The sequence below is a fragment of the Camelus ferus genome, chromosome 34 (assembly GCF_009834535.1).
Source record: "Camelus ferus isolate YT-003-E chromosome 34, BCGSAC_Cfer_1.0, whole genome shotgun sequence".
NCBI lineage: Eukaryota > Metazoa > Chordata > Mammalia > Artiodactyla > Camelidae > Camelus > Camelus ferus.
In genome coordinates this window covers 1,073,126-1,097,760 of record NC_045729.1, presented here as the reverse complement: position 1 = coordinate 1,097,760, position 24,635 = coordinate 1,073,126, and the positions used below count along the sequence as shown (strand labels likewise).

The following is a 24,635-nucleotide window of genomic DNA, read 5'->3' as shown; positions in this document are numbered from 1 at the left end:
CACACTTCTGAGATGGCATCAAAAAGGAAGCTTCTTGTTTAATTGTGTCATTTTATCTGAGGGATAAAAGGGAAGAAATAAACAGAGTGGCTGGTTTGCAAAAATAGGATGGTGCTGGTTTTATTTAGGGTGTCTTTTCTTTCTGCATTCTGAGTTTGCCCTTTAGGAATATTTGGGCAACACAAGAGGCCTAGACAGCTGTGTTACACCAGCAAGCTGCACACTAGGGCACTGGGGAAAGGAAGACAGTAGTAAAAAGAAATCTGGATAAGGTAGCTGATTAAAAAGGGGGAGAAATGAAAGCTCTCTCTCTTTTCTCCCAAGTTAGGAGAAGTAACTGGCTGTACTTCACCCTTTATCTGACCTGGCTAGGGCAAAGCCTAAGTTTTATTTTCTTAAAGCCTCAGAGGAGCCTTTTCTGGAAGCTGCGTGGTTATTTCAAAGCTGGAAAAAATAATTGTTAGGTTCCTGTGGAAATTTATGAAAAGAAAACATTTTTCTTGACTTCCTTCTCAAAACCCGTGATTGATGGAAGGAACGTGGTTTGGGAACATATTTTGAAAGCAGAGTGGCAAGAGATGAGACTGGAAAGGTGAGCAGAGGACAGTGCCTTCAGGCCCTGCCTGGAGTTTGCATTTCATTCTCAGTGCAGTCAGCCGCCATCGAGGGTTACCAGCTGGCAAGTGGTGATCGTGGTGCAGGCCACAGTGAAGTTTGCCAGTCTGCCACAGATTTCCTCACTTTAGGGCCTGAAATAAGATCCTTTTCCTTCTTTTGCTGCCCGGTGAAATCTTACTTATCCCTCGAGATGAAGTCCAAACCTCCTTTTTCCATCGAAGGAAGTAGTTTCCAGGTATATGGAATGAGAGCATGGAGCTGAAAAGAGAGGTTGGTACTGGGGTTAGATGTTTCAGGATCTTGTGCGCAGTGGGAGGAGCTGCAGCCCTTGAGTGAATCGATTGTCCACAGGAGATCTTGAAGAAAGGGAAGAATGCGAAGGAACAGTACAGACAGTCGTCAGGCCATGCTAGAGAATTCATAACCATGAGCAAACAGATTGAGGGACAGTGGGACAGGCCCCCCTGAGGTTGGGTGGCATAAGTTGATGGAGGAAAAGTGATCTAGTTGCAACAATTTTTTTTTAATTTTGGTAAAATATACATAACATAAAATTTACCATTTTAGCCATTTTTAAATGTGCTATTCTCTGACATCAGTATATTCACGTTGTTCTTCCACCAGCACCACTATCTCTAGAATTGTTTCATCTTCCCCAATGAAAATTTTATACTTATTTAATAGTTGCAGTAATGTTTTGTTTGCAATACACGTCAACCACGGTGCTAAAACTCTATATAGGGGGACATTGTCATGGTAGGACAGAGAGATGCAAGGAAGGGGCACTGAACTGCCCGAGAGAGCATTTGCAAAGAGTGACTCCCTTGTGAGATGGGTGAGGCAGAAGCAGAGGGAGGGGTTGAACAGAGAAGAGAAATGAACGTAGGTGCCCAGCGACTTAAGTGCTTTGTGTATGTTTTTTATTTGGGGTAGATTAGGTTTACTTATTATTTATTTTTAGAGGAGGTCCTGGGGATTGAACCCAGGACCTCGTGCCTGCTAAGCATGCGCTCTGCCACTTGAGCTATACCCTCCCCTCTTTGTGTATGTTCTTTAATGAAACTATTCTCAGATCTAAGAATAGGTTCATTCAAGAGTTTAGAGTAGGAGAGGTAGAAATGTAGCTGGTGGCAAGATGGGAAGTGTAGAACTCAAAATCTCAGAATTAACCACTTGATAAAGTGAATGTGATTTACTTACAGGAAATGCATAGCTTGTCCAGTCTAGGATAGTTACCTGGCATTGATCGAGAGGAATCCAGAGAAATTCTGTAAGAACAGTAATGGTCATAATTAAGGAAGAAACACCGTATGTATCAATTAAGTTTGTTTCTGCTTTGAATTTAGGTAATATCAGTTACCTGGAATTAGAACAAAAACAAAATTGAAAATTAAAAAAAAAAGTATGCCTTTATCTTAAAGAGCCGGCCATGATAGGGGAAGTGATGAGATAGAAGAAATATCACTAACCTAAAAGTGTGTTTGCCTCCGAGCGAATGAGTGATGTGCTGCAGGAAGTCCACACAGATAATGTCAGACAAGCTATAAATTGGGGCATGAGGATCCATTCCATAGTTGAGATAAGAAATCAGTCCTTTCATTCTCTAGAAGTAAGTATTTTTAATTAGAAGAGAATCATTGAGGTCAGATGACGTTTCAGATACAAGGTTTCTTCTCCGAAACTGCATACCTAAAATACACAAACTATCGCTATCCACACGCCGTTAGAAGGATGTGTAGCGTCTCGTCATGGGCTTCCAAAGTAGAAGAGTAACGGAACCGAGTTAAAACCCAGAATGGGCAGCAGTGTAATCCAGGATTGTGTTGTCATCCACCTGGAAACACTGGTTTGGGAGGTGCTGTCTACCTGAACAATATATGTGGTTGGGACTTTAAGTGAACATTTAACTAAAGAATTAATATAAAAATCACAGGAAAAAGATACAGTGAGCCAGGGATTATCTACTGTTGATGATGAGAAAGGCAATAGGTCTACTAAAAATCACTTAGCTTTGAGTTTATACTATCCAAGGCAAACCATCTGTTTCACAGCCTCCTGCTTTTTTAAAGAATAAATTGCTTTTATTTGCTCCTTAATCTTTTTAAATTAAGAGATAATTTATATACAGTACAATTCTCCCTCTTTAGCTTGTAATTCTGAGTTTTGACAAATGCTTACAGTCGTTTAACTGCCACAATGTTAAGATGTGGAGCAGCCCCATCACCTTTGAAAATTCTGTCCTACCCTTTTGTAATCAAGCAGTTCCTCCTTTTTCCCTGTAACCTCGGATTTATTTTCTGTTCCTGTATGCTTGCCTCTTCCAGAATGTGGAGCCTTATACATGGAGCCTTTTAAATTGGCTTCTTTCTAATGCACACACGTGTCCCCAGTTCATTCCTTGAGTGTTACGCCGTTGTACGGGTGGACCACAGTTTGCTTATCCATTCACTGAGTGAAGATCAGCTGGGTGTTTTCCAGCTTTTGGTAATTATGATAAAACCTCTGTAAACATTCTTGTGCAGGTTTTTGTGTGAATGTACGTATTCATTTCACTTGGTAAGTACCTAGCAGTGTGATTGCTGGGTCATATGGAAGTGATTGTTTATAAGAAACTGCTGTGGCTACTGTTGGGTAGCTTAAATTTAGTTACAAATTTGTGGTGGATGCTGAATATAATTGCAGATTATCTACTGTGGACAGTGAGATTCAGTGATATTTTAATTACCACTTCCTAGTTGCAAATCATATTTTGGTTTTCTAGTTTTTGTCCATATAGATTCAAAATTAGATTCTATTGTATCTTAATTTATTGTGCAAAACTGAATTTAATTTATTCAAGGTTATTATCTTACTAGTGTTACTGGCCAAGATTTTTAACATCTTAAACCTACTTTTCTCTTCTGCAGAATGGTAATTATTATTCCTTACCTCACCTGTGTTATTCCTTTTACAGAAAAGCATTCCATTCTGTAAAATAGTGATAAATTATTATTACCTCACAGTGAGGATTTAATGAAATGCTGCATGGAAAGTGCTTACCAGAGCACCTGGCACAAAGTAAATGTTAGCTACGGAAAAAGAAAAGGTATTTGTTTGAAAACCAAACCTGAGATTATAATTTACACATTGCCATCAAAACTCAGGAAGCACAGAAGTTGGTGCATTTTCATGACAGGGAAACATTCTGCTTTTTACATCACTGAAATTTGCCAAGGCTAAGTGGTTTTGGAATCAAATATAAACAGTTTCCCTGTCACAGTGAAATTTAAACACATGGGTAGAGTTTGTGAAGGACATAGACGATAATTCAGGTTTTTATCCTTCTTTCTTTGACTCCTTTTCTCCATGTTTGAATTGTCTGTTCTTTTTAGATTAAAACCTATTCATGCCTAATGTGCAGATTTCTTTTATTAAGAATTATTAAGTTGATAAGTCCACTGTTTGATGAGCAGATGGAAGTTCCTGTGAGTCCCATCTGAATATGTAACACATAACCCTCACGCTGCGTCTGGAGTGTTGCCCACCTGCCCTGACTTTAAGCAGTTCCCAAGCAGGTACAATTGAGCCAGAGCTTTAGGCATCAGGGAGTGTCAGGACCCTAGACAGGAAAGTCTCTGCCCGAGTGGTTCTCCACGTATGGTCCCTGAATTGCAGTCCTGGATGAGTAGTGTCAGCGTCACCTGGGAGCTTGTTAGAAATGCAAATTCTGGCAGCCATTGTGGAAAACAGTATGGAGATTCCTCAAGAGACTAAAAATAGACTTACCATATGACCCAGCAATCCCACTCCTGGGCATATATCCTGAAGGAACCCTACTTCAAAATGACACCTGCACCCCAATGTTCATAGCAGCACTATTTACAATAGCCAAGACATGGAAACAGCCTAAATGTCCATTGACAGATGACTGGATAAAGAAGCTGTGGTATATTTATACAATGAAATAATACTCAGCCATAAAAAATGATAAAATAAGGCCTTTTGCAGCAACATGGGTGCTCCTGGAGAATGTCATTCTAAATGAAGTAAGCCAGAAAGAGAAAGAAAAATACCACATGGTATCACTCATATGTGGAATCTAAAAAAAAAAAAAAGAGAGAGACAAATTAACATATATAAAATAGAAACAGACTCACAGATGTAGAATACAGACTTGTAGTTGCCAGAGGGAAGAGGGGTGGGAAGGGATAAACTGAGAATTTGAGATTTGCAGATACTGACTGGTATATATAAAATAGATAAACAAGTTTATACTGTATAACACAGGGAAATATATTCGATATCTTGTAGTAGCTCATGGTGTAAAAGAATAGGAAAATGAATATATGTATATTCATTTATGACTTTGTGCTGTACACCAGAAATTGTAAACTGACTATAACTCAATAAAAATAAATAAAAAAAGAAATGCAAATTCTGGGGTTCTACCACAGATTGGTTGAATTCAACTCCTGAGGGGACCAGGCAGTGTGTATTTTAAAACACCATCCAATTTGACATAATGTTGTAAAATGACTATAACTCAATAAAAAAAATGTAATAAGAAAAATCAATAAAATGCCATCCAGGTGATCTGATGTGTGAGAACCACTGCATCTGGACACACTGAGGAGGGCTTTGGAGAGGTGACTTTGAACTGTAAGAGTGATGTCTGTGGCTTGTTACTTCATTGTGATTTTTACAAATATTTTAATTGACACTAATTTTTTAGGGCTATGCAGAATTTTGGAAATACTGATTAAATGCTATAAACTGAAAAATAAATAATATCTTACCAGTTAAATAATGTTCCGAAATAAAATATAAACTTTGGTTTTCTTAGGAAATTTGAGGAGTATTTATCCACTCTGCACTGTTTATTCAGTAAGATCAGCGAGCTGTGCTCAAATGGATAGGCAGTCGTTAAGTGGCAGAATAATATTTGAGATAATTCAGAATGACATTTTAACATCTTCAAGCATGTGAATCTTGAATCTGTAACCTCTCTGGTCCAGGGCATGGACCCAGTTCAAGTGGAAACAAACTGTTTTCATGCTGGCTTTTTGGGAGCATTACTAACAGTTAAGGAATTAGTCAGTTTATAAACTGTCCTATTCCCAAATGCATTTCTAGTGCATCTGAAGTGCCCATGGACCTCCGGTGTTGTTTGTTTTACTGTAAAAAACAGACATCTCTCCATCCTCCAATACGTGGTCTCATGAAGCACTCTGCAGCAGCCCTCCTCTGGGGAGGTGTGGCATTGTATGCACAAGGTCGTCCTCGAGCCGTTAGGTCCAAGAAGGTCCTGAAGTGAGCAGTGCACCATCCGAGCTCCCGGCTGGCATGTGGGGTCTGCAGGCCATCAGAGGCTTTAAAGCCAGGAGTGAGATTTTATTACATGAACTTTAAAAGAGTAGAAGCCAAATATTTGCTTATTAAACCAAAGTAGACTGATTATCAATATACGTGAAAGCATGTCCACTGATCAAGGTAAGTGGTTTCATTTTCTGATGTATATTTCTCTCTCTCTCTCTCTTTTTTTTTTTTTCCAGTGTGTGGGTCAGTCTGTAACACAGCATGCTGAGAGACATGAAAGCTGCAAAGTTTGGTTTTAAGTTAAGAATAAGGTTCATATTATTTTTTCACTTTAACGTTAAAATGTGTACTATTTTCATGGTTTTTAGCTCTTCTGGGGGCTGTTTCTGGGTCAGTGAACTACAAGTTTTAATATAGTTCTGTTTCTCTGACTCATTCTTAGTAACATTAGAAAAGTTTGAAACTTTAGTCACTGATGGGAGAATGAAGAGAAAGAAAGCAAAAGTTTTCTCTTTTTTCTTCCATTTCTGGTGCGAACAAAGCGAAGAAATGTTTGCCACTCATCCTTTTCTAGGACTGCTGCATGGAGTGCTGTCCTGTCCCAGCAAGCAGGCAGACACATCCCGCCGTCCCCGTCTTCTTGTTTTCCATGTAAGACGCTGAGCTGTTGCAGGGACAGGCATGGTTTTTTTTTTTTTTTTTTTTTGATTGCTAGTGGCATTAAGCCACTGTTTTTTCCTCCAAAATTCTAGAGGGCATATTAATGAGAAATTGATTCTTTCAAAGAATAATGAAACTCTGCTGTGTGGTAGAAATGTAATCATGTGACAGGAAATTTCTGCTAAAAATATTTTTTAAAACTGGTATGGGTACGTTTTGTGAAGCTGTTTTCCCATCGTGGGTGCATGGACCTTCCTGAAGAATGTCTACCCTGCTTGTCTGTGCTGTTAAAACAAGGTGAACTGAATCTTAGGCAGTCTGCACAGTCACCAAGATTCTCTGGTAGTGTCACCTCTTTGCTTCTTTTGGCCTGGGGAGGGGGCTGGGGGGTTGCGCTGGGTGTGGAAGCCCAAGGGCGGGGTTGCAGCGAGGACGAGGCTCCCTCCCACAGCTGCACAGCCTGGCTGGCCCTGCTCCCAGGTTCTAGGAGCTGCTAGAGATGCTGTAACCCCGTCCCTGCCTGCCCTGGCCCCCTCCGTTATCCAGGAAGAAGCCTCAGTTCCTTTGCAAGGATTCCACTTGTTCTTGTACCAAGTTCAAGGCTTGTGGGCTCTCTCCACCGTTTGCCATTGCACTGTAAAATGGGATTTTTTTTTTTAAGCAGCGAAAGGGAAGTATTTTCTTTCTCTGTTAGTGAAGTTCTCTCTTCCTCTGAAACGGCGTCTGTTGTTTCTCATTCCACCTTCAGATACTTAGGGATGGTTGGAGAGAAGCAGTGTTCCCTCCTGAAAAGCAGCCCGGGTGGAGAGAAAAGTGCTTCCCGGAGTCTTCTGCTCTAATGGGAAGCTCTGTGTAATGCGTGGCCACTACAGTTTACACGTTCCTTTTAAGGTTTTTAAACTGAAAAGCCAGTCATGTAGCACTTCCTGTCCACACTGCTGGGTTATTTGACTGCTATTTTGTTGTCCAAGAAAAATTTTAAATATGTACATTTAGTGTACATGTTACTTGTAAAAGTTTCATCTCTTTTTAATGACTTGAAGAAACTTTCCTTTTTAAAACTTATGCTTGTGGGCAAACTCCCATGAAAACTGAAAAGAGAAAAATGGAACGTGAGGCATGGCTCAATGGGAAGTACTCTCCAGTCTTTGCAGGGATGATGAAGCGGCCTTCATTTGATATGCATTCAAATTGTGTGTAAATTAAATTGCAATTCAGGATTAAGACTTAAACTGGAACAGCCCTCCTTAGACACTGGAATACCAGTCATTCAAAAAAGAAAAAAGCCTTTCCCTGGGTGCTTATGAGGTTTATGCATCCCTGCTACCTTTCTGACCTACCATCTGGCCATCATGTTTATGCTGTGCTATTTCTTATGTATAAATTAGGGAGCTAACTTTTATCGGTCTGAAATTTATTCTTCAAGGTCTTCACCCTGATTTAACTATGCTCTCCGACTTAGCCCTCCCACAGTCCCTGTCACACTCTGTGTAATGGTCTTTCCCCTGCTAGTCGGCCCAGGGCCTGCAGCCGGCAGTCATACGTTGCGGCAGATGGAAGGAGAGTGCCTCAGAAAAGAAGAACAGTGTTAGTCACGGAAGCTGGTGGTTCTGCATGGTGGTTAGTAAACCCTGGCCTGGGGAAAACCTCTCTTTCCCCTCTTAGACAAAAAACCTGCCAAGTTGTGGTAGCCTGGCCATCTCCATGTCATTATATATTTCTTATGCTTGGGCCCCAAACCCTCGTCTTCCTTGAGTCTTTTTTCTCTTACCAATCTGTTAGTCCAATCTGTCAATCAGTTCTACTTTGAGAGATATCAAATTGACCGTGTCCCTTTTTTTTTATTAAGTGAAAGCAAGTTTATTTAGAGAGACACATTCCATAGACAGACTGCGGTCCATCTCAGAAGGGAGAACAGCCCTGGAGCGTGGGTCATCTCGGAAAGGGAGAGTGGCCCTAGGAGATGTCACTCCAGAGACATAGAGAGGCGTCTCAGAAGGCAGGAGAAGCCCCAGCTGACCATGTCTTAATGCCTCCACTGCTACTTGCCCGGTCCAGGCCACACTCAGCTTTTCCTTGGATTATTCCAGTAGCTTCCTCTCCACCTTTGACCTCCTGAAGTCTGTTCTTCACCCAGCAGCCTGAGTGCTCCTTTAAAAATGGAAAGCAAGGACATGGTCTCCTGTGCTCAGAACCTGTCAGTGGAGTCCCATCTCTGCCCTCTCAGGGACATGCAAAGCCCTGCCTATCCTGATGCCAGCCTCTGCCCTGTTAACTCTCTGCCCTCAGTGTGCTCCCTGCTCATTCTGATCTATCTGTGAAGTCTGAGAGGCCAAACTGAGCCCACTTAGCAAGAACTGAGACGAAGTCGTGGGGTGGGGGGTGGGCCTGGTAGTGAGAATGGAGCCTTTGGAGGGCTCAGTAAATGATTTCGTGTTATGAATTACAGGGTTCTCTTGGGAGAGAGGAAATAGATGGGAGAAGTTTTGGAGAGTGAGACCAAGAAATTTGGGGAACAGTTTGCATGGAGAAAATTGTGGCAAGATGAAGAGAAAATATTTAAGATGTTTTGCTATGTTTGAAGGGTGTACTCCCCCCTCTATTTTTCCTTCCCCTCCTTTTTTTTCTTTTTTTTTCCCTCCTGGGTTTAAGACAGTTAACTCTCTGAAACGCTGCTATAGGGAAAAGGTAGGAAAGGAAAGAAGATAGAATAAAATGTAACAACCTAGAAATGTTTCCTCTTTATAGTTCTGTAGAACTTGATCTGAAGGGGTGGAAAACCAGTACAAGCAGGGGCTGCATGACAGGTGTCACCGCACAGGGGACATGTTTGGAGAATGAAAAGGAGGAGCGATAGACTGTTTTTATTTGATTCAAGATTTCCTTGAAAAAGATCGCACTGAAACTAGATTAATTTGTTTAAAGAAAGACTGTGAAGCTAAGGGAACCAACAAGTGCAGAAACACGCAGAGATGTGAAAAGATTGTAACGTGTTACAGGAATAGAGAAGATCGGAATGCGGCTAGAGCGTTAGGGGTGTGTGGCTGAAGCCGTCACCGGTAGTTTGATGTCTGATGGTAAAGGGTCTTCTATGGAAATTAGAGTTTTTTCCTGTGGATCTTGCAGTCCCGTTAAAGGATTTTAAATAAGAGAGTAAGAAGATTGGTTTCAGCATTGAATGAATTCCATACAAATAGAATATATACCTTAACACAAGAAAGCAAGGAAGGGCCATTTACATGATACAGAACGTTCAGTTGGTTACCCTTCCGACCAAATACTTCTCTGTTATATTTATTACGGACGTTGCAGTCAGTTCAGTAGAGGCCAGTAGTCACACCGTTTTAACATTTAGTAGTGTGACGCACACTTAACTTGTGTCCAAAGGGATATGCGACGTGGTTTTTGTTTCAGAGGAGTAGAAGTGTTTGAATTACTGTCTGCCCTTTAATGTTTCAACTAACCATTCCTTTGCTTCATCAAGGCCAGTGCCCGTGGTTGCTGAAGTTTTGAATATTTGCCGTTTTCAGTCTTTCAAGGCAGGTAACCTGTGTGAATTTGCCATCTCTGAGGGAGCCATGGCCTGTTCCATGTTAACCTTTTTCTTTGTAGGAGCAGTGATATTAGACATAACTAAGTGTGACTGACTTAATGCTGTTTTAAAATTCAGAATGGGAAAAATGGTTACATTTGATGGCTTGGCTTATTTTTCTTCCTAACTTCCTTTATCTGCCAACCAGAATATATATATATATATGTATATATACACACATATGTGTGTGTGTGTGTGTGTGTGTATAGGAAATAAAAAGTAAGCTGGATGCAGTATTTGCTTTCTCAGTTTTGCATGACTGGAAACAATCCCCTGCACTGTTAGAAGCTCAACACACAACACTATTGTGCTCCTGGTCTAGGAAGCTGGCCTGGGGCAAAAATGAGGCCTGCTGGTCCCATCACACAGCAGTGAGTTAAGGAAAGCAAATGTCAGTGTAAGCTGTTCAATATTAAATTTTAGTAAAAGGAGATTTATATTAATATTTGTCTTACAGGAGTATCAAAATAAAAAGAGTTGAGATGGATTAGAGACTGTCACCAAGCCCTTTTTGGAAAACCACCTAAAACCACTTGTCAGGTTTTAAATTTTTAAAAATTGCCGCTAGTCAGTCAGTGTCTGCATCTACCTGTCACCGGTACCTAAGCAGTGACACTAGAGCAGTAAAAATGTCTCTAATTAATAAGGAAGTTGTTATGTAACGTCCTCACAGTCACCAGGTAAATAAACGATCATGTCAAAATTTTGACCTTTCAGCTTCTAGTTTTCCTAACCTACCCTGTTTTCTCCTAGCGGCAAAAAAAAATACACTTTCCAGATAAACATGGCCTTGCTTCCCACAGCAGGCCTGGCCGCGCCTGGCCATGGACCCCAGCGGTAGTGTCGGTGCGTTTGAAGTAAGCAGCTTTCAGGTTGAAGGACTGGCTGGCCCTACGGAGCTTTCCCCACTTGGTAGAGTTCATTTTTATCCATTATTGCCATGAAGCTAAATTTGGGTTTGAAAAGTGAATGAACAGTGCCAACAGCTACAAAACAAAGTGGGCCGAGCCCTGAGAATCGGTCAGTGATTTAAAGCCGGCGACGGGAGGTAGGCGCCGTGAAGAAGGCAGAGACTCATAGAAATTAGTGTTATCGGCAGTGTTAGGCTGGAGTGTTTTGGCTGCTGGGAAAAGGTTTAGAGAAGTCAAGTTCAGAAAAATTCAGAAAAGCGGATACAAAATAAAATCAGCAAGGTCAGGAAGTATTTGCTTCTGAAAAGGATGTATTTTTCCTTTTGTGAAGAGAAATAGTAGTCCATTCTTGGTTGCTGTGACGGACATCATGAAAAACTGTTCTGTTTGGTTTTAGCAACATCCATGTCAAACCTTATGAAACATTTTGGCCAGTTTGATTTTCTTCTTCTCTCTGGACCTGCCGATAAATTTATTGTGAATAAATGGAAAATAGTTTGGCAATGGGTAAAAGGAAGAGGAAAAGCCAAGATTCTGGCTGATTTATGAACCAGACACCTTGAATAAATGAGTTGGCTACTGTAGCTCTTGGGAGAAAAGCCATCTTTTGCCCTTCAAGTTCATTTCTTACATCTGTTTTTATTTCTTTTGGAATTTATGAAGTTAAGAAAAATTTTAATTATATTGATTTCAGAAGTCTCTTCTTTCATAGCAAAGATTGAGGAGGCCAGATCATAGTTTCGGCTCTGCAGGCCACATGGTTTCTTTTGTACCACCTCACTCTGCCACCTTACTGAAAAGCATCGAACACAGTATGTACAAGAATGAGTGTGGCTGCATTCCAGTAAACCTTCACTAACAGAAGTACGTGGTGGATTTGGCCAATGAGTTGTGGGTGGTAGCCTCTCATTCAGGTCTGTTTTAATCCTCCCTTTGAGGGCCTCACGGACTGTAGTTTGCAGTTCCTGCTTGAAAGGCATTTTAACCTCCCTACCTGAGGGCAGGCTGAAGGCCTTACCGACCCTACACAGTACCAGGCACTGATCCTGTTACAGTGCCCTCTTGCAAGCTGCTGTATATTTTTTTCCATTCCCTTTTGTTTAATTGTATAGTTGACATACAATATTATATAAGTTACAGGAGTACAATATAGTGATTCACAATTTTTAATTCACGTTTATCATTATTGTAAAATATTGGCTATGTTCCCCACGTTGTCCAAGAAGCAAAATAAGTGCTTATTGAATTTAATAAGCAAGCAAGCCTAGTTACCTCCCCCAACAAAAGAAAAAATAAATTATATATATGATAGTGAGTGTTTAAAAAACCCCACAAGATCCCCCCCCAAAATGCCTACCTTACTTTATCTCATTGGATTCTTGAGAGGAACAAATGAAATAATGCCTGTAAAGTGCTTTGCGTACTGCTTACTTGGCTCAGAATGAATAATATTGTTAGATTTTATTAATACCGTTATTACTAATAGTAGTAAGAACAGCATTAGCATTTGCAAGCAAATTTATAGTAAACTGTGTAAGTTTTAAAGCACTATGAAATCCCAAGTTGTGATAGTTAATATTTTTGTGACATTCAGGATAAATATCTCCGTGTGTGTGTGTATGTGTGTGTTACTGAAGGACATAGCAGCAGTGCATCCTTCTCATTCCCTCTCTGAAGCTATGCACTGCGGTGCATTTATACAAACTCCTTTTGGTGTCTAGAAAACAAATCAGTTGAGAAAAGGCTGTTTGAAAAATAGCTGTTTTTTTCAGGGAGCATAGCCTATTCCAGTACCCTGTACGGGTTATAAGTCTTCAGGAAGAAGTCGGCTTTCTTATCAAACGAAGGGTTTTGCCTGATCTTGGGGTTTAAACCCACAGGGAGATCACAGAACAAAGGCGCAGCTCTGCGTCTGAGTCCTGCAGCTCAGCAGAATCGAAGGGCAGTGGTGTGCTTTTGTATTCAGAGGTCTTATGATACTTGGCTCAATGGAGTGAAACTTCCTGCATTGTGCCACGTATCACTGTTCTCTGCATTGTTAATTATTACACTTTACATCCTGTTTTACAACCACTTTAAGAAAAGAAAAAGTCCCTTTGGAGATTTTTGTGTTTCCTAAATTGTAAGCACTTAAGTCTGCTAGACTGTGGGGTTTTGCAGGTGAGAGCAGGAGGGAGGTGGAGACGATGGAGGGGAGGTGGACTGGCAGGATTACAGAACGTAATTGCATCTGATTTTTTAACCTCCAGTTTTGGGCTCCGTGTGCAGGACCCTAGCGCCCTAACGCTGCTTTTGTGGTCAGCACATTGTGGGAGTGTGCAGCCTCGAAGCTGAGGGCGGCAGGGTCACGTCCAAAAGCCAAGGCCAGGTTGGAGTTTCAGTTCGTAATCTGAGAGTCCTGAGGGCAGCCAGGATGATTAGCAGGATGTCAGGAGCAGGCGGTGGTAACGGAGATAGAGAAGTGTGGGAAACAGCCTGGGCAATAGCTGTTAGACGTGGCAGTGCGTCCCTGGGGCAGCTTTTCCCAAAATATATTCTGACACCAGCTCTGTGGGGGTGTTAACTGGTAATATATGATGGAAAGTTTTCCTGATATACATACTGGGTTCAAAGTTAAACAGTTTTTATTTTTAACTGTAGGACTTTTCGTGGCTTCTCATGTGGCCATTGCCATTGTGAGGACACAAGTTTTATATTGTCAAATTCGGCAGGTCACAGATGTTTCAGAATCATGGTTAGTTGGTTAGTTGGTTGTGGGTTGAGGCTGGGGGGTATTGAGAGATCCTGTTGCCAGAGTAGTGCTTCACATGATACACTTTGGGGAAAGTTGTCCTAGGGCACGTGACACGTGCTGTGGCTTTTCACCTGGGCTCTTTAATGGGCCGCAGTGAACCCTGCGGAGTCCTGAAGGAACTGGCAAATACCCAGAAACCTGCTCGTGCTCTCGGTCAGTGCTTTCCCTCCCTCCAGCCTAATCACTGGACTGATGTCGGTTACTGTTGTTAATAAAATTAAGGAAACCAGTCCTTTTTATAGGAAGAAAGACAAATGATTTAACCCGTAATCACTGAGACTAAAAACAGCAACAACATGAGTCAAAGCCTCTGTCCAGCTGGCACTGTAAGGGGCAAATAGGCTTCCCCCCTCCTAATAGGCAATGAAATGATATTTTAAAGACGATGTCAAAGGGACTGTATCTGAAGACTTTAATGATGAGGCAGCTAGGGTGTCAAGGTTGGCCAGCCCTAGTGAATATCAGGGCAGACTGTTCGTCCGGGACAGTCTCGCCGGCTCCTGTCACACACACAGCTCTCTTCTTACTTAAAGGCACTGATTCCCTGTCATATTAGTGAGGAGCCTAAGTAAGCATTACCCTTTTCTCCTCTCTGTCCCTCCCTCCTTAAGCCAAGCCCCCTGCAGACTTTATCCTTCATTTGTTTCAGAGCCATTCCTTTCCTCTTCCGCCTCTGCCTTTTGCTCGTAGGCCGGGTTCTTGCCCTGTGTGAGGACTGACTGGGGCAGCTGCTCCCTAATCACAGTTAGCAGGGGATCTGGGGGTGGGGGCTCCAGATACTATGGAATTGTATGTATCTCTTTCCCTCTTTAAACCAGGAATTACCTGAAGGTAAGGCTTATGTCTTATTTCTCCTTCCATCCCCGGAGTACCTGGCACTTTTCATTATTAGGGAGTTAGCACTCAGCACTTGTAAGGAGGGACAAAAAGGAAAAAAGAAAGAAATAGAAGAAAGTAGAAGCCTGATGGGTGTTGCCCGTCATTTTGCAGTGGATCGTTGGATAGTCTTGGCGCTTACAAAAGCAGTTCGTACTTTGGAGGTGTAAAGGTGAGAGCTAGTAAAATTAAATAGTGAGTTTAAGTGGACACAGGCACTTAAATGGGCTTTTCAGAAAATGATTCATTGTTAAAAACCAGCAATTATGCCTAATACGGAGGAAAGTCAAATGGAGGAAAAGTGAAAGCAGTGGGTGGAACCCAGGACGCACATTTACAGTCATGGTCAAGGGGGAAGAATGTGGTTAAATTGTTCAGGGTTAAAATGACCTACCGTAAATTCTACTCCTCATCGAATGTCAGACACCATTTTATCATTAGTAACACTGTCATCAAGTTTAACGTACCAGGCCACGTACTTGTGAATAATTCATTGTTGTGTTAATTTGCAAAAGAGTATTAATTAACCGTAATTTATCCAAAATGGTCTACTGGGAATCTCTGAAAGTGGCAGAGCCACTGAAGCAAGTGGCAGCTCCTGAGAAAGTAAGCCAGGATGGGCGAGTGCTGGGTGGTGGCAGACGAAGATTTAGCCAGTGGTAAGGGCACATATAGGCAGTCAGGGCAAACACAGGAGGCAATTTAAGAGGCTGGAGGGAGGAGAGAGTACAGATCTGGTCCCCTGATCCACTACCCGGGCGTTTACACAGCACTGAGTATTATACGAGCAGTAATAATAATAACAAAGGGTCACTGAGCGCTTACCGCGTGTCATCTGTTGCTCTGGTACTTCCACTAGAATTCATTAAATCTGTAGTCCTCACTACATTATGGTGGGGAGAAGCATGATGAATGCTACGAACTCTCTTATAGATCAGGAAACTGAAGTCAGTCAGTCAGTCACCCAGCTATTAGGTGAAATGAGAGTTTTATGACTAAGGTGCCCTGAAGAATGTTTAAATTGCTGTCAGGGTATGTTTAATAACTAGTACAATCGGCCAGGAAACAGCCAAGTGTCATGCCCCGGGGGTCAAGGAAAGCTGCCTGGGTGTGCGCGTGCGTGTGTGTGCGCACGGCATCGGAGCTGCCTTTCTGACACAGGTGATCGTACGGGGGGAGAGCTAACGTCGGTTATCAGGACCACCTGCGCATTAATATACTTAGAGATGTTTAAACGGTATATTCATCAATTTCAAAACTTAAAACTGTCAGGAATCTTACGCTCTGGCCAAAAGTGTGACAGCTTCAAAACTCAGCACTTACTTGGTTGCCTGGATAGGCATCTTCTCAGGGTTCTTTCTCATGGTCAGCACAGCAGTGATGCAGGGCGTTTTGATAATCAAGGGCCCTGGTTTCTTCCACCTGGTTATGAAAAAGAAGGAGCCAAGAAATGAGTGTTTGTTATAAATTGGCGACCGTTTATTGGATAAAGTCCAGTAGGCTGTAACCTCCTCGGACTCTGGTGGTGTCAACTAGAGCTGCCCTTTGTAAGGAGGCAGAAAGAGACACATGTAATTGATTGTGGCTTCTCTCTACTCCCACCTTCCGCCCTACTTGTGGCTGCAGACACAGAGCAAATTTTGTGCTTTAAATAGCAAGAGCTTTTCCGTAATCTTGACCAAAATTCTTGGTCAAATACAGCCAAAAGGGGAACCTCCATCAGTGCATAGTTGGGGGTGGGAGAGCTGCCTCCAGCCCCCTTCCACATGCAAGGGGGTGCCAAGGAGGTTTGGTCTGTACCTAAAATAACGCCATGCCAAGGCACAGCGGAGCACAGGGACCAGCCAGCCCCAGCAGACCCCGAGAGCCCATGTTTAAATTGTAGTGACACATGTAGTCTGCGACACATACATACACGTAACAGGTGCCATGGCCGTGGCCTCATCTGTGAGCTCCTACTTGGAACTAGAATGTTGACAATCTTAGTGTGATGTGTTTCAGTTCATCTAACAGCATTTCAGCTTTGAAGGGGCTGATGACAATTCTTTATAGAAATCTTACTATCCTTTTCATTCCCTTCTGAGTAGCAGAAAAATTCAATGATATTGTTTGGAGCATGTTTCAGGAAAATAAAATATTTCTAGTTTGAAAACAAAAATTACTTTTGTGTTTTTAGAGGCTGTATTTACTTTATTTCATTGCGCGCATATGTTGTTGCATTTACCGTGGATACAATAGAAATAATTACCTTTTTACACATTTATATCAGTACAGTGGTGGGACCCTTAAAAATATTGAATATTCACAGTTCCTTCCCTTCAAGGCTTATTTTAACTTCATATTACATTTGAACTTCAAAGATCTGAAGCAAGCTACTTTCCCTGACAATTTAACTCTCTGCTATTCTGTGATTTTAGGATTTTCCAAATGCTCAGTCTGAAACATTGACAGCCATTGTGCATTTTAGTTAGTGGCTCTAATAAATGTGAATAAAATTAAAGATTATAATAAATGGAAATCTTTCAGTCAGTTGCTGGGATTTGGGGCTGCTACTGTTTTTATCAAGACAAACATCTGGGTAGTTCCACAATTCCAGATGTTCGGAAATCTGGGCTGTAAGGGAGATTATTTGGCTATAGTTTTTTTTTTTTTTCCAGTTACTTAGAACTCATGTATAAATAATCTTGAATGTTTCAAAATTTAACATTGGAATGGAAATGTTTGAAATTCTGTATAGCTCGAGTTCTCAGACAGCTGTGTCATCTCCTTATTGTTGGAATTTAGAAAACAGCTCTTATGAAATGGAAAATAAGAATGTAGGCGAAGGAAGAGAAACTTGTCAAAGGTCTCTGGAATTCATTTGTTCAACAATTACTAACTGAGCATCTAAGGGATGTTCCTGAGACATTCCCAGAGTTTACATTCTAACCAGGACAGGCAGTTAACAAAATAATGTTAGTTTGTTAGAAGGTGACAAATGCTATGGTTTAAAAAAAAAAAACAAAAAAAACAAAAAATCACACACACACCTGTAAAACATGGTAAAAGTAGCGCTTATACTAGGGAGAGTGTCTGGGTAGCCCCACGTCAACAAGATGCAATTTGAGCCAAGATGTGAAGAGAAAGCAGTTTGCTGGGGCAGGAACATTCCAGCAGAGAAGAGCCAGACCCAAGGCTGTAAATAAAGTGCGCCTGGCCTGCGGGAGGTGCAGCAGGGGCCGGTGTGCCTGGAGTACAGCGAGCAAGCAGGCAGTACTCAGCGACGAGTTCAGGGGTAAGGGGACTGACACCAGGTCACGCAGAGCCTGTCAGCCAGCGTAAAGAGGTGACTTTGTAAACTGCGAGTGACGTGTGGCCCCATTGGAGAATTTTAAGCACCAAGGGTGACATGATCTGACTTGGGTTTTAAAAGGGATCTCTCTGGTCCTGGCTGAAAATGTGTACTGGGGACAAGGGTAGGAGCAGGGAGACCACGTGGAGGGTCTTAACTGTAGTCCAGTTAAAGATTATGGTAATTTAGGCCAAAACAGTAGCAGTGGAGGTGGTGGTGGTAGACGGTAGAGTCGGCAGAATTTCCTAAGGGATAGGATGTAGGGTGTGAGAGAAAAAGGGAGGACTTTGCGATGCTTCCAAGCTTTTTGTTCTGCGCATAGATGAAGTTGCTATTAATTGAGATGGAGAGGACAGTAAAGGTGGGTAATTTTGAGTGAGAGTTGGCAGACAAGGGAATCAGATTTGGGTGTGTTGAGTGTGAGTTAGCTCTTAGAAATGCTAGTGGAGATGCTAGGTAGGCAATTGAATATATTAATTTTTTTTACCTTTTATTCATTGAGCAAGGGATATGCTTTTTTAATTAAAAGTTTTGTTGAAAATGCATAACATAGAGGTTACCATCTTAACTGTTTAAAGTGTACAGTTCATTGGCATCCTAAGTACATTTACATTGTTGTGCTTCTGTGACCACTATCCATCCACAGAACTTTTGATCTTCTATAACTTAACTCTTGTCAAACAATAACTTTGTATTCTCTCATCCCTCCAGTCCCTACCAACCACCATTCTACTTTCTGTCTCCAAAGCTGACTACTCTATGTACCTGATATAAATGGAATCATACAGTATTTGTGTTTTTCAACTGGCTTATTGCACTTAGCATAATGGCCTCAAGGCCATTCGTATTGTAGCATGTATCAGAATTTCCTTCCTTTTCAAGGCTGAATAATATTCCATTGTATGTATATGCCACATTTTGTATATCCATTCATCTGTCAGCAGGTACTTCAGTTGCTTCATCATCTTAGCTATTGTAAATAAGGCTGCTCTGAACATAGGTTCTCATTCATTCCCTCAGCCTACACCACTCCTAATCCCCAAAGTTTGCCATGTTACCTTCCATCCCTTTCAGTACATTTATACGTGTATATATCTTACGTCTTTTTTAAAAATGGGATTATAGTGTACATATTTCTCTGCAGCTTTTTTGTCTTTCATTTAATAAAGTCTTGGAGATCTTCCCAGTCTTATTTTTGTTTTTCTGTTTTTACAGCTGCATGTGTTACATAATGTTGCTTTCACTGTCCATGTGCATATATTTTTACACACAGATGAAATTGTTTCTGTAGATTAGATTCCTAGAATTAGGTTTCCTAGGTCCAAGGAAACTTCTTAAACTGTCCATCATATTTCCTTCTTTAAGATCCTTTATGGTTTGCTTATTATTTGGTGGGGGGTGGCGGGGTAGATTTTATTATTGGGTGCTAACAGTTTGGGAAACTGAAATCATTTCCTGAAATAAATTTCCTTGCTGTGGATTTGTTCCCCTTGGCAAATGAGTTGTAAATCACGAGTTTTATAACCTGAATGGCTTTATTATTTTTTTTAAGTGCAATTGATCTCTCAATCTAGACAGTTTAAATGGCACATGGGAGGTATGACCCATATCCAGGACAAATGGGGAGTTTTTGAAAGGATGATAGGAGAAGACTGTTGAAAAATATCTTACAATAAATAGAATATTCTGCAGTGGAGACACTAGGCAGACACCACCCTACCCAGAGACCAAGGTTAGCGTCACATGTGACAGTCATGCTGAATATCATGCAATGATATAACACAGTGGGATGGATAGCATGCCTCTGGTGTTCTTTCCCAAACCCATAAACCCAGTCTAATCGTGAGAAAACATCAGAGAAACCCAGTGTGAGGGACGTCCTACAAAATACCTACTCCCACTCTTCAAAAGTGCCAACGTCATCAAAGATAAGCAAAGACTGAGTAACTGTCTCATGGATTGGAGAACTAAAAGCAACACGGTATCTTGGTTTGGATCCTGTGACAGAAAAAGGATGTTAGAAAATTGGTGAAATCTGAATGAAATATGTGGTATTGGGCCAATATTACGTTCTTAGTTTTGTCTGTGTTTAACACCATGGTTATCTAATATGCTAACTTAAGAGTCTGGGTGCAACTCATGTAAATCTAAAGTTATGTCAAAATAAAGTGTTTTTTAAAGTATCTCTTTACTTCTGGACAGTATACTTCTAAGAAGATTGTCTGCCCTAGAAGCTACTCTGTGCTCCTGAATCAAGAGATTTTCTTGCAGGAGGAGGGTATAGCTCAGGGATAGAGTGCATGCTTAGCATACACAAGGCCCTGGGTTCAATCTCCAGTCCCTCCTCTAAAAATAAATAAATAAGTAAACCCAATTACCCCCCCCCATAAAAACATTTTTAAATTTTTTAAAAAGAAAGATTTTCTTGTCCTGCAGGGTGGAGCCCATCCCGATGTGCTGGGCTAGAGACTCGGTGCAGTTGGGGGAGATGTTACGCGTGGGTGAGGCAGTACAGACATGAACACAGCCAGGCCACAGAGATGTGATCTGACGTCATGGATGCCATGACAAGAAATCAGGCTTGAAGAATCAAGAACCAGTGGACTTTGCTTTGGAGTAAATCCAATCTCAATTTGTGAAAAGAGCCTGTCAAGAATAAGTTGGCAAAACATAACAACCCAACACAAAGTTTTGCAAATAGCAGGCAGTCCCCCTAACCAGTCAGAGCAATTATCTGCCACTCACCTGTGTCGTGCAAAAGAAGACACATAAATGAAAGTTAAGCCATAGTGGGAACCTCTTCTGTTGGAACAGGGAGGTCTGTGCAGCCAAAGATGAGGCTGAATTAACTGAGAATATCTGAGAATACCCTGCAGTTAGCATCTGTCTAGACAATCTTTACAGGAGGTATGACCCGGCAAGCATAAGTGAGTGACTCCAAGACAGAAGAATACAAAATGGTTAGGACCAGTGGCTAAGCAGATTATCAGCCTTCATGAGGAGACAGTATGTAAGTACTAACCCATGCCAACTTAATGTAACTGGTTGTATCTGTGCCCAAGATAACTGTTTAATTACCCCTACTGGTTCTTCTTGGTAAACTGGAATCTGAAAGCCTCTATGGTTATTATAAAATTTATTTAATGGGTAGACCATCTGGTTACAATTTTGGTTTCAAGTCCCTGTTATGCAACTGGTACCCAAATAAGGACTGTCTCCAAATGTGAGTAGGCTGAGTCCGTCATAAACAAACAAAAAGAACTTTTCCTTTGTATTGCTAGTATCCAAGATGTTAGAAGATGAACTATTTAATGAAATGGTGCCATCTAATTTTAAGCACACTTCCTGTACCATGATGTGTTTGATCTATACCAGTAGTCAGCAGACTTTTCCTATAAAGGACCAGTTAGCAAATAATAGTAAAGATTTTGGGCTTTCCATGGTCTCTGTCTTTGCTTTTTTTTTTTTTTAAATGACCTTTTAAGAATGTGTTTTCTGTGTCTTTCACCATATTTTCATACCTCATGGTAACGGCTGAAGTTTGGAGACGAGTTTTAAACAATGATCTGCAATGAAGTTTGTGGCAATGGATTTTTTTTGTCACTGGCAAAAGATTATAATCGTGACTTTAATGGATTTAAAAGAAAATGGGTGTGTAGTTGATCTCTTACTGCAGGCATTTTGGCACATTCATCTGAGATGTTCTCGAATTATCTTGTAAACCTATGGGATCCTGACAATTTGCTATCCAGAAATTAAGTGCCTAGTTTTTAATTTCAGATTATTTATTCAGGATATGTTTTGTTTCTAAGTAGGTTCTTTTTTTTTTATTGAGTTATAGTCAGTTTACAATGTTGTGTCAATTTCCAGTGTAGAGCACAATTTTTCAGTCATACATGAATATTTATGTATATTCATTTTCACATTCTTTTTCACCGTGAGCTAAGACAAGATCTTGGATATATTTCTCCATGCTATGCAGTGTGTACTTGTTCATCTATTCTAAATATACCTGCCAGTATCTTACAAATCTCAAACTCCCAGTCTATCCCTGCCCATCCCCCTCCCCCCTGGCAACCACAAGTTTGTGTTCTATGTCTCTGAGTCTGTTTCTGTTTTATATCTAAATGGGTTCATTTTCAAAGTGGTTTCATCTTTTAATTCATAACAGTGGTGATCTGTTTTTTAAAGATTCAGTTTGAACCCTGCTTTATCCAGTTGGCAGCCCATTTTTGCAGAAGGGTGTCTGATAAAACTCCTTTAATATGTTTTAACATGAGTCTCTAATAACTTCTCAGACAATACTTGGAGCTGTTAATAGCTTCTAAACTTTATCTGAAGAAATTTTAAGGGGAGCACAGAAAGTAAAACAGTACTGTAGTTTTTAATCAATATTAATCAAGAATCAATTGAAGTATTTACTCAATAGAGAGTTGATTGGATTTTATTAGCTTTTCTTGTTTTAAATAATAATTAAGGCTTTTATCTCTAATGATTCTCGTTTTAGATATTTGGCTTCTATAAAAATGAAACTCTTTGTTTTGTAGTCAAATGATAGTTTCTTAAATGGCACATACTTTTTAATGATAGTGGATTTCCTGGTAGAAATTTTATTTTCTCCTGAACAAGGTCCAATCTGTTGTTAAAATCACCGTGTCAACTAGAAGAAAGGAAAACTTAATGTGCATATAAAGAGAAAATGCTGGCATATAATTTCTTGAAAAGTCTCTGAAATTTAGTATTTAACTTCTTATATCAGAAATTGAACTAAGAATTGACCTGTTCTCCTTCATCTGTCTCATGATGCTTTAAAAGATTTCAAGTTGTAAATAAATGTAACAGTGTTATCTATATAATCTCATTTTTAAAAAACCATGGGTAATAATAACTCATATGTGTTCATCTGGAGTCTGAGTAAGCTAGTAAGACAAGGGTGTGGAGGGGGGGACTGGGTGGGTGGGTGTGTATTTGTTCATTTCCAGTCAAGCCATTCTTCTAGAGCCTTTAGGTCAGCTGTCACACTCATGCTTTCTTGCTTTGTGTTTTTGAACCACTCAATGACTGGTGACTGACTGGCTGCTGGAAGGGAAGCTTTTAACAGATTAGTGCTGGGGCCCCCTGGCCCTCTCCTTCGCCTGCATCTAGCAGCTGCATTCTGCCCTTTCTGTGGCCCTGCCAGGAAAGTGGATGGGGGTGGGGGTGGAGAGTGTGTGTGTGTGTGGCAGCCAGCAGTCTCTGTCAGCACACATTATAAGGTTTCTCAAGCACATGGAATGAGATCTGTCTTAGGAAAACTCTTTGTCAAGGCCAGCACGTGTGGGAAGAGTATCTCTCTGCTTAGTCTGGTAACTAACTGTTTTTGTTGTGTGGGGTTAGAAGGAACCGAGTCACGAGACGTAGTTAGGCTCTACCTCCGTGTTTACCTGCCCTTTCCTTTTGAACTCTCCCAGGCTGCAGTATCTGTCCAAAGATCACTAGAATTCCACCTTCTTTGAAGAGCAGCACAGCCACGCTGGTTGATCAGAATGTATCTGCTGAAGAGGCTCAGGGAATAAATGGGAAAACGCCAGCAAAACACGCAGCTGCAAGTCCAAAGCCACAAGGTACGCTCGTCGGCGGGGGGTGGGGGGGTTGAATCACGTCGGGTGCTTTGTTCATCGATGAAGGCTACGCAGAAGAATGACAATCACTAAGAAAGAGCTTCAGGCTATAAATGAGAGGAATTGGGTGCATTTATTGTTTTCAGGAGAAAAGTCAGTCTGTGAACCTGCTCAGGCGGAGTTTCATGCTCCTAAAACACCTTGTACGTTTCTCGGTTACAGTTCTTTTCATGCTGCAGAAATTATGTGTCCCCTTAATGGAACTGTGATCTCTTCATGCGTTATGCGTGACATGGTACAGAGCCTAACTTACTGTGTGTATAACAAATATGTAACAATGAATGTGTGTTTAGAAGTATTGTCAGAAAGTTACCATGACTTGCTAGATGTCAGAGGTTCTGTGGAAAATATCATTCCAAAATAGTGCATAATATACTTAGCAAGAACGTGATTTTACAATATTAAGGAACTAGGGCTCTTCAAGCTTCTTAGTAAAGACATCCACAGAAATTAAAAGTAAACAGTGCCTCCATCGAGGAATTGAGCATCCAACAAGGGGAAAACTTTATACTGGAGGAAGCCTTTCAACGTTTTGTTCAGTGACCGTTTCCTTTTACAAATAAATTTCTAGTGAACTAGGTATTAACTTTGAGAAATAGCAAAATTATAATTTTGATGATTGAGAGCAAGACCTTTTGAAATGGAACACAAAACTAAGCTATACTATGGCTTACTGTGTAGTTCCTAATATATTTTCATTTATATCAAATGAACATTCAGCTAAGAAACAATACTAGGCATTTTCAGAATCACTATACTTTGGAAAAGTCAATTTCTATGTGGATTATGTCGGATTTATTTTAGTTTCTTTCTTGTTCTTATGTTTCAAGGATTTCTGAAAGAGATATTTAAAAGGGAGTTAAAAATGGAATCTTCTAGTTTATGGGATATTTTTCTT

The 24,635-nt window shown here is 40.8% G+C and overlaps 1 protein-coding gene across 7 annotated transcripts in view; it reads left to right on the top strand.

Annotated features, from left to right (window-relative positions):
- The window catches only part of FGD4 (FYVE, RhoGEF and PH domain containing 4), a 168,808-nt gene that overhangs the window by 82,948 nt on the left and 61,225 nt on the right, over window positions 1-24,635 (top strand). For 6 of the 7 annotated variants that reach the window (XM_032472990.1, XM_032472991.1, XM_032472989.1 and 3 more), the window contains one exon: window positions 23,528-23,680. In XM_032472990.1, the coding sequence (XP_032328881.1) occupies window positions 23,528-23,680 (153 nt within the window). Of the gene's footprint in view, window positions 1-5,682; window positions 6,088-23,527; window positions 23,681-24,635 lie in introns of those variants that run through there. The other variant, XM_006184251.3, reaches the window with a different exon arrangement.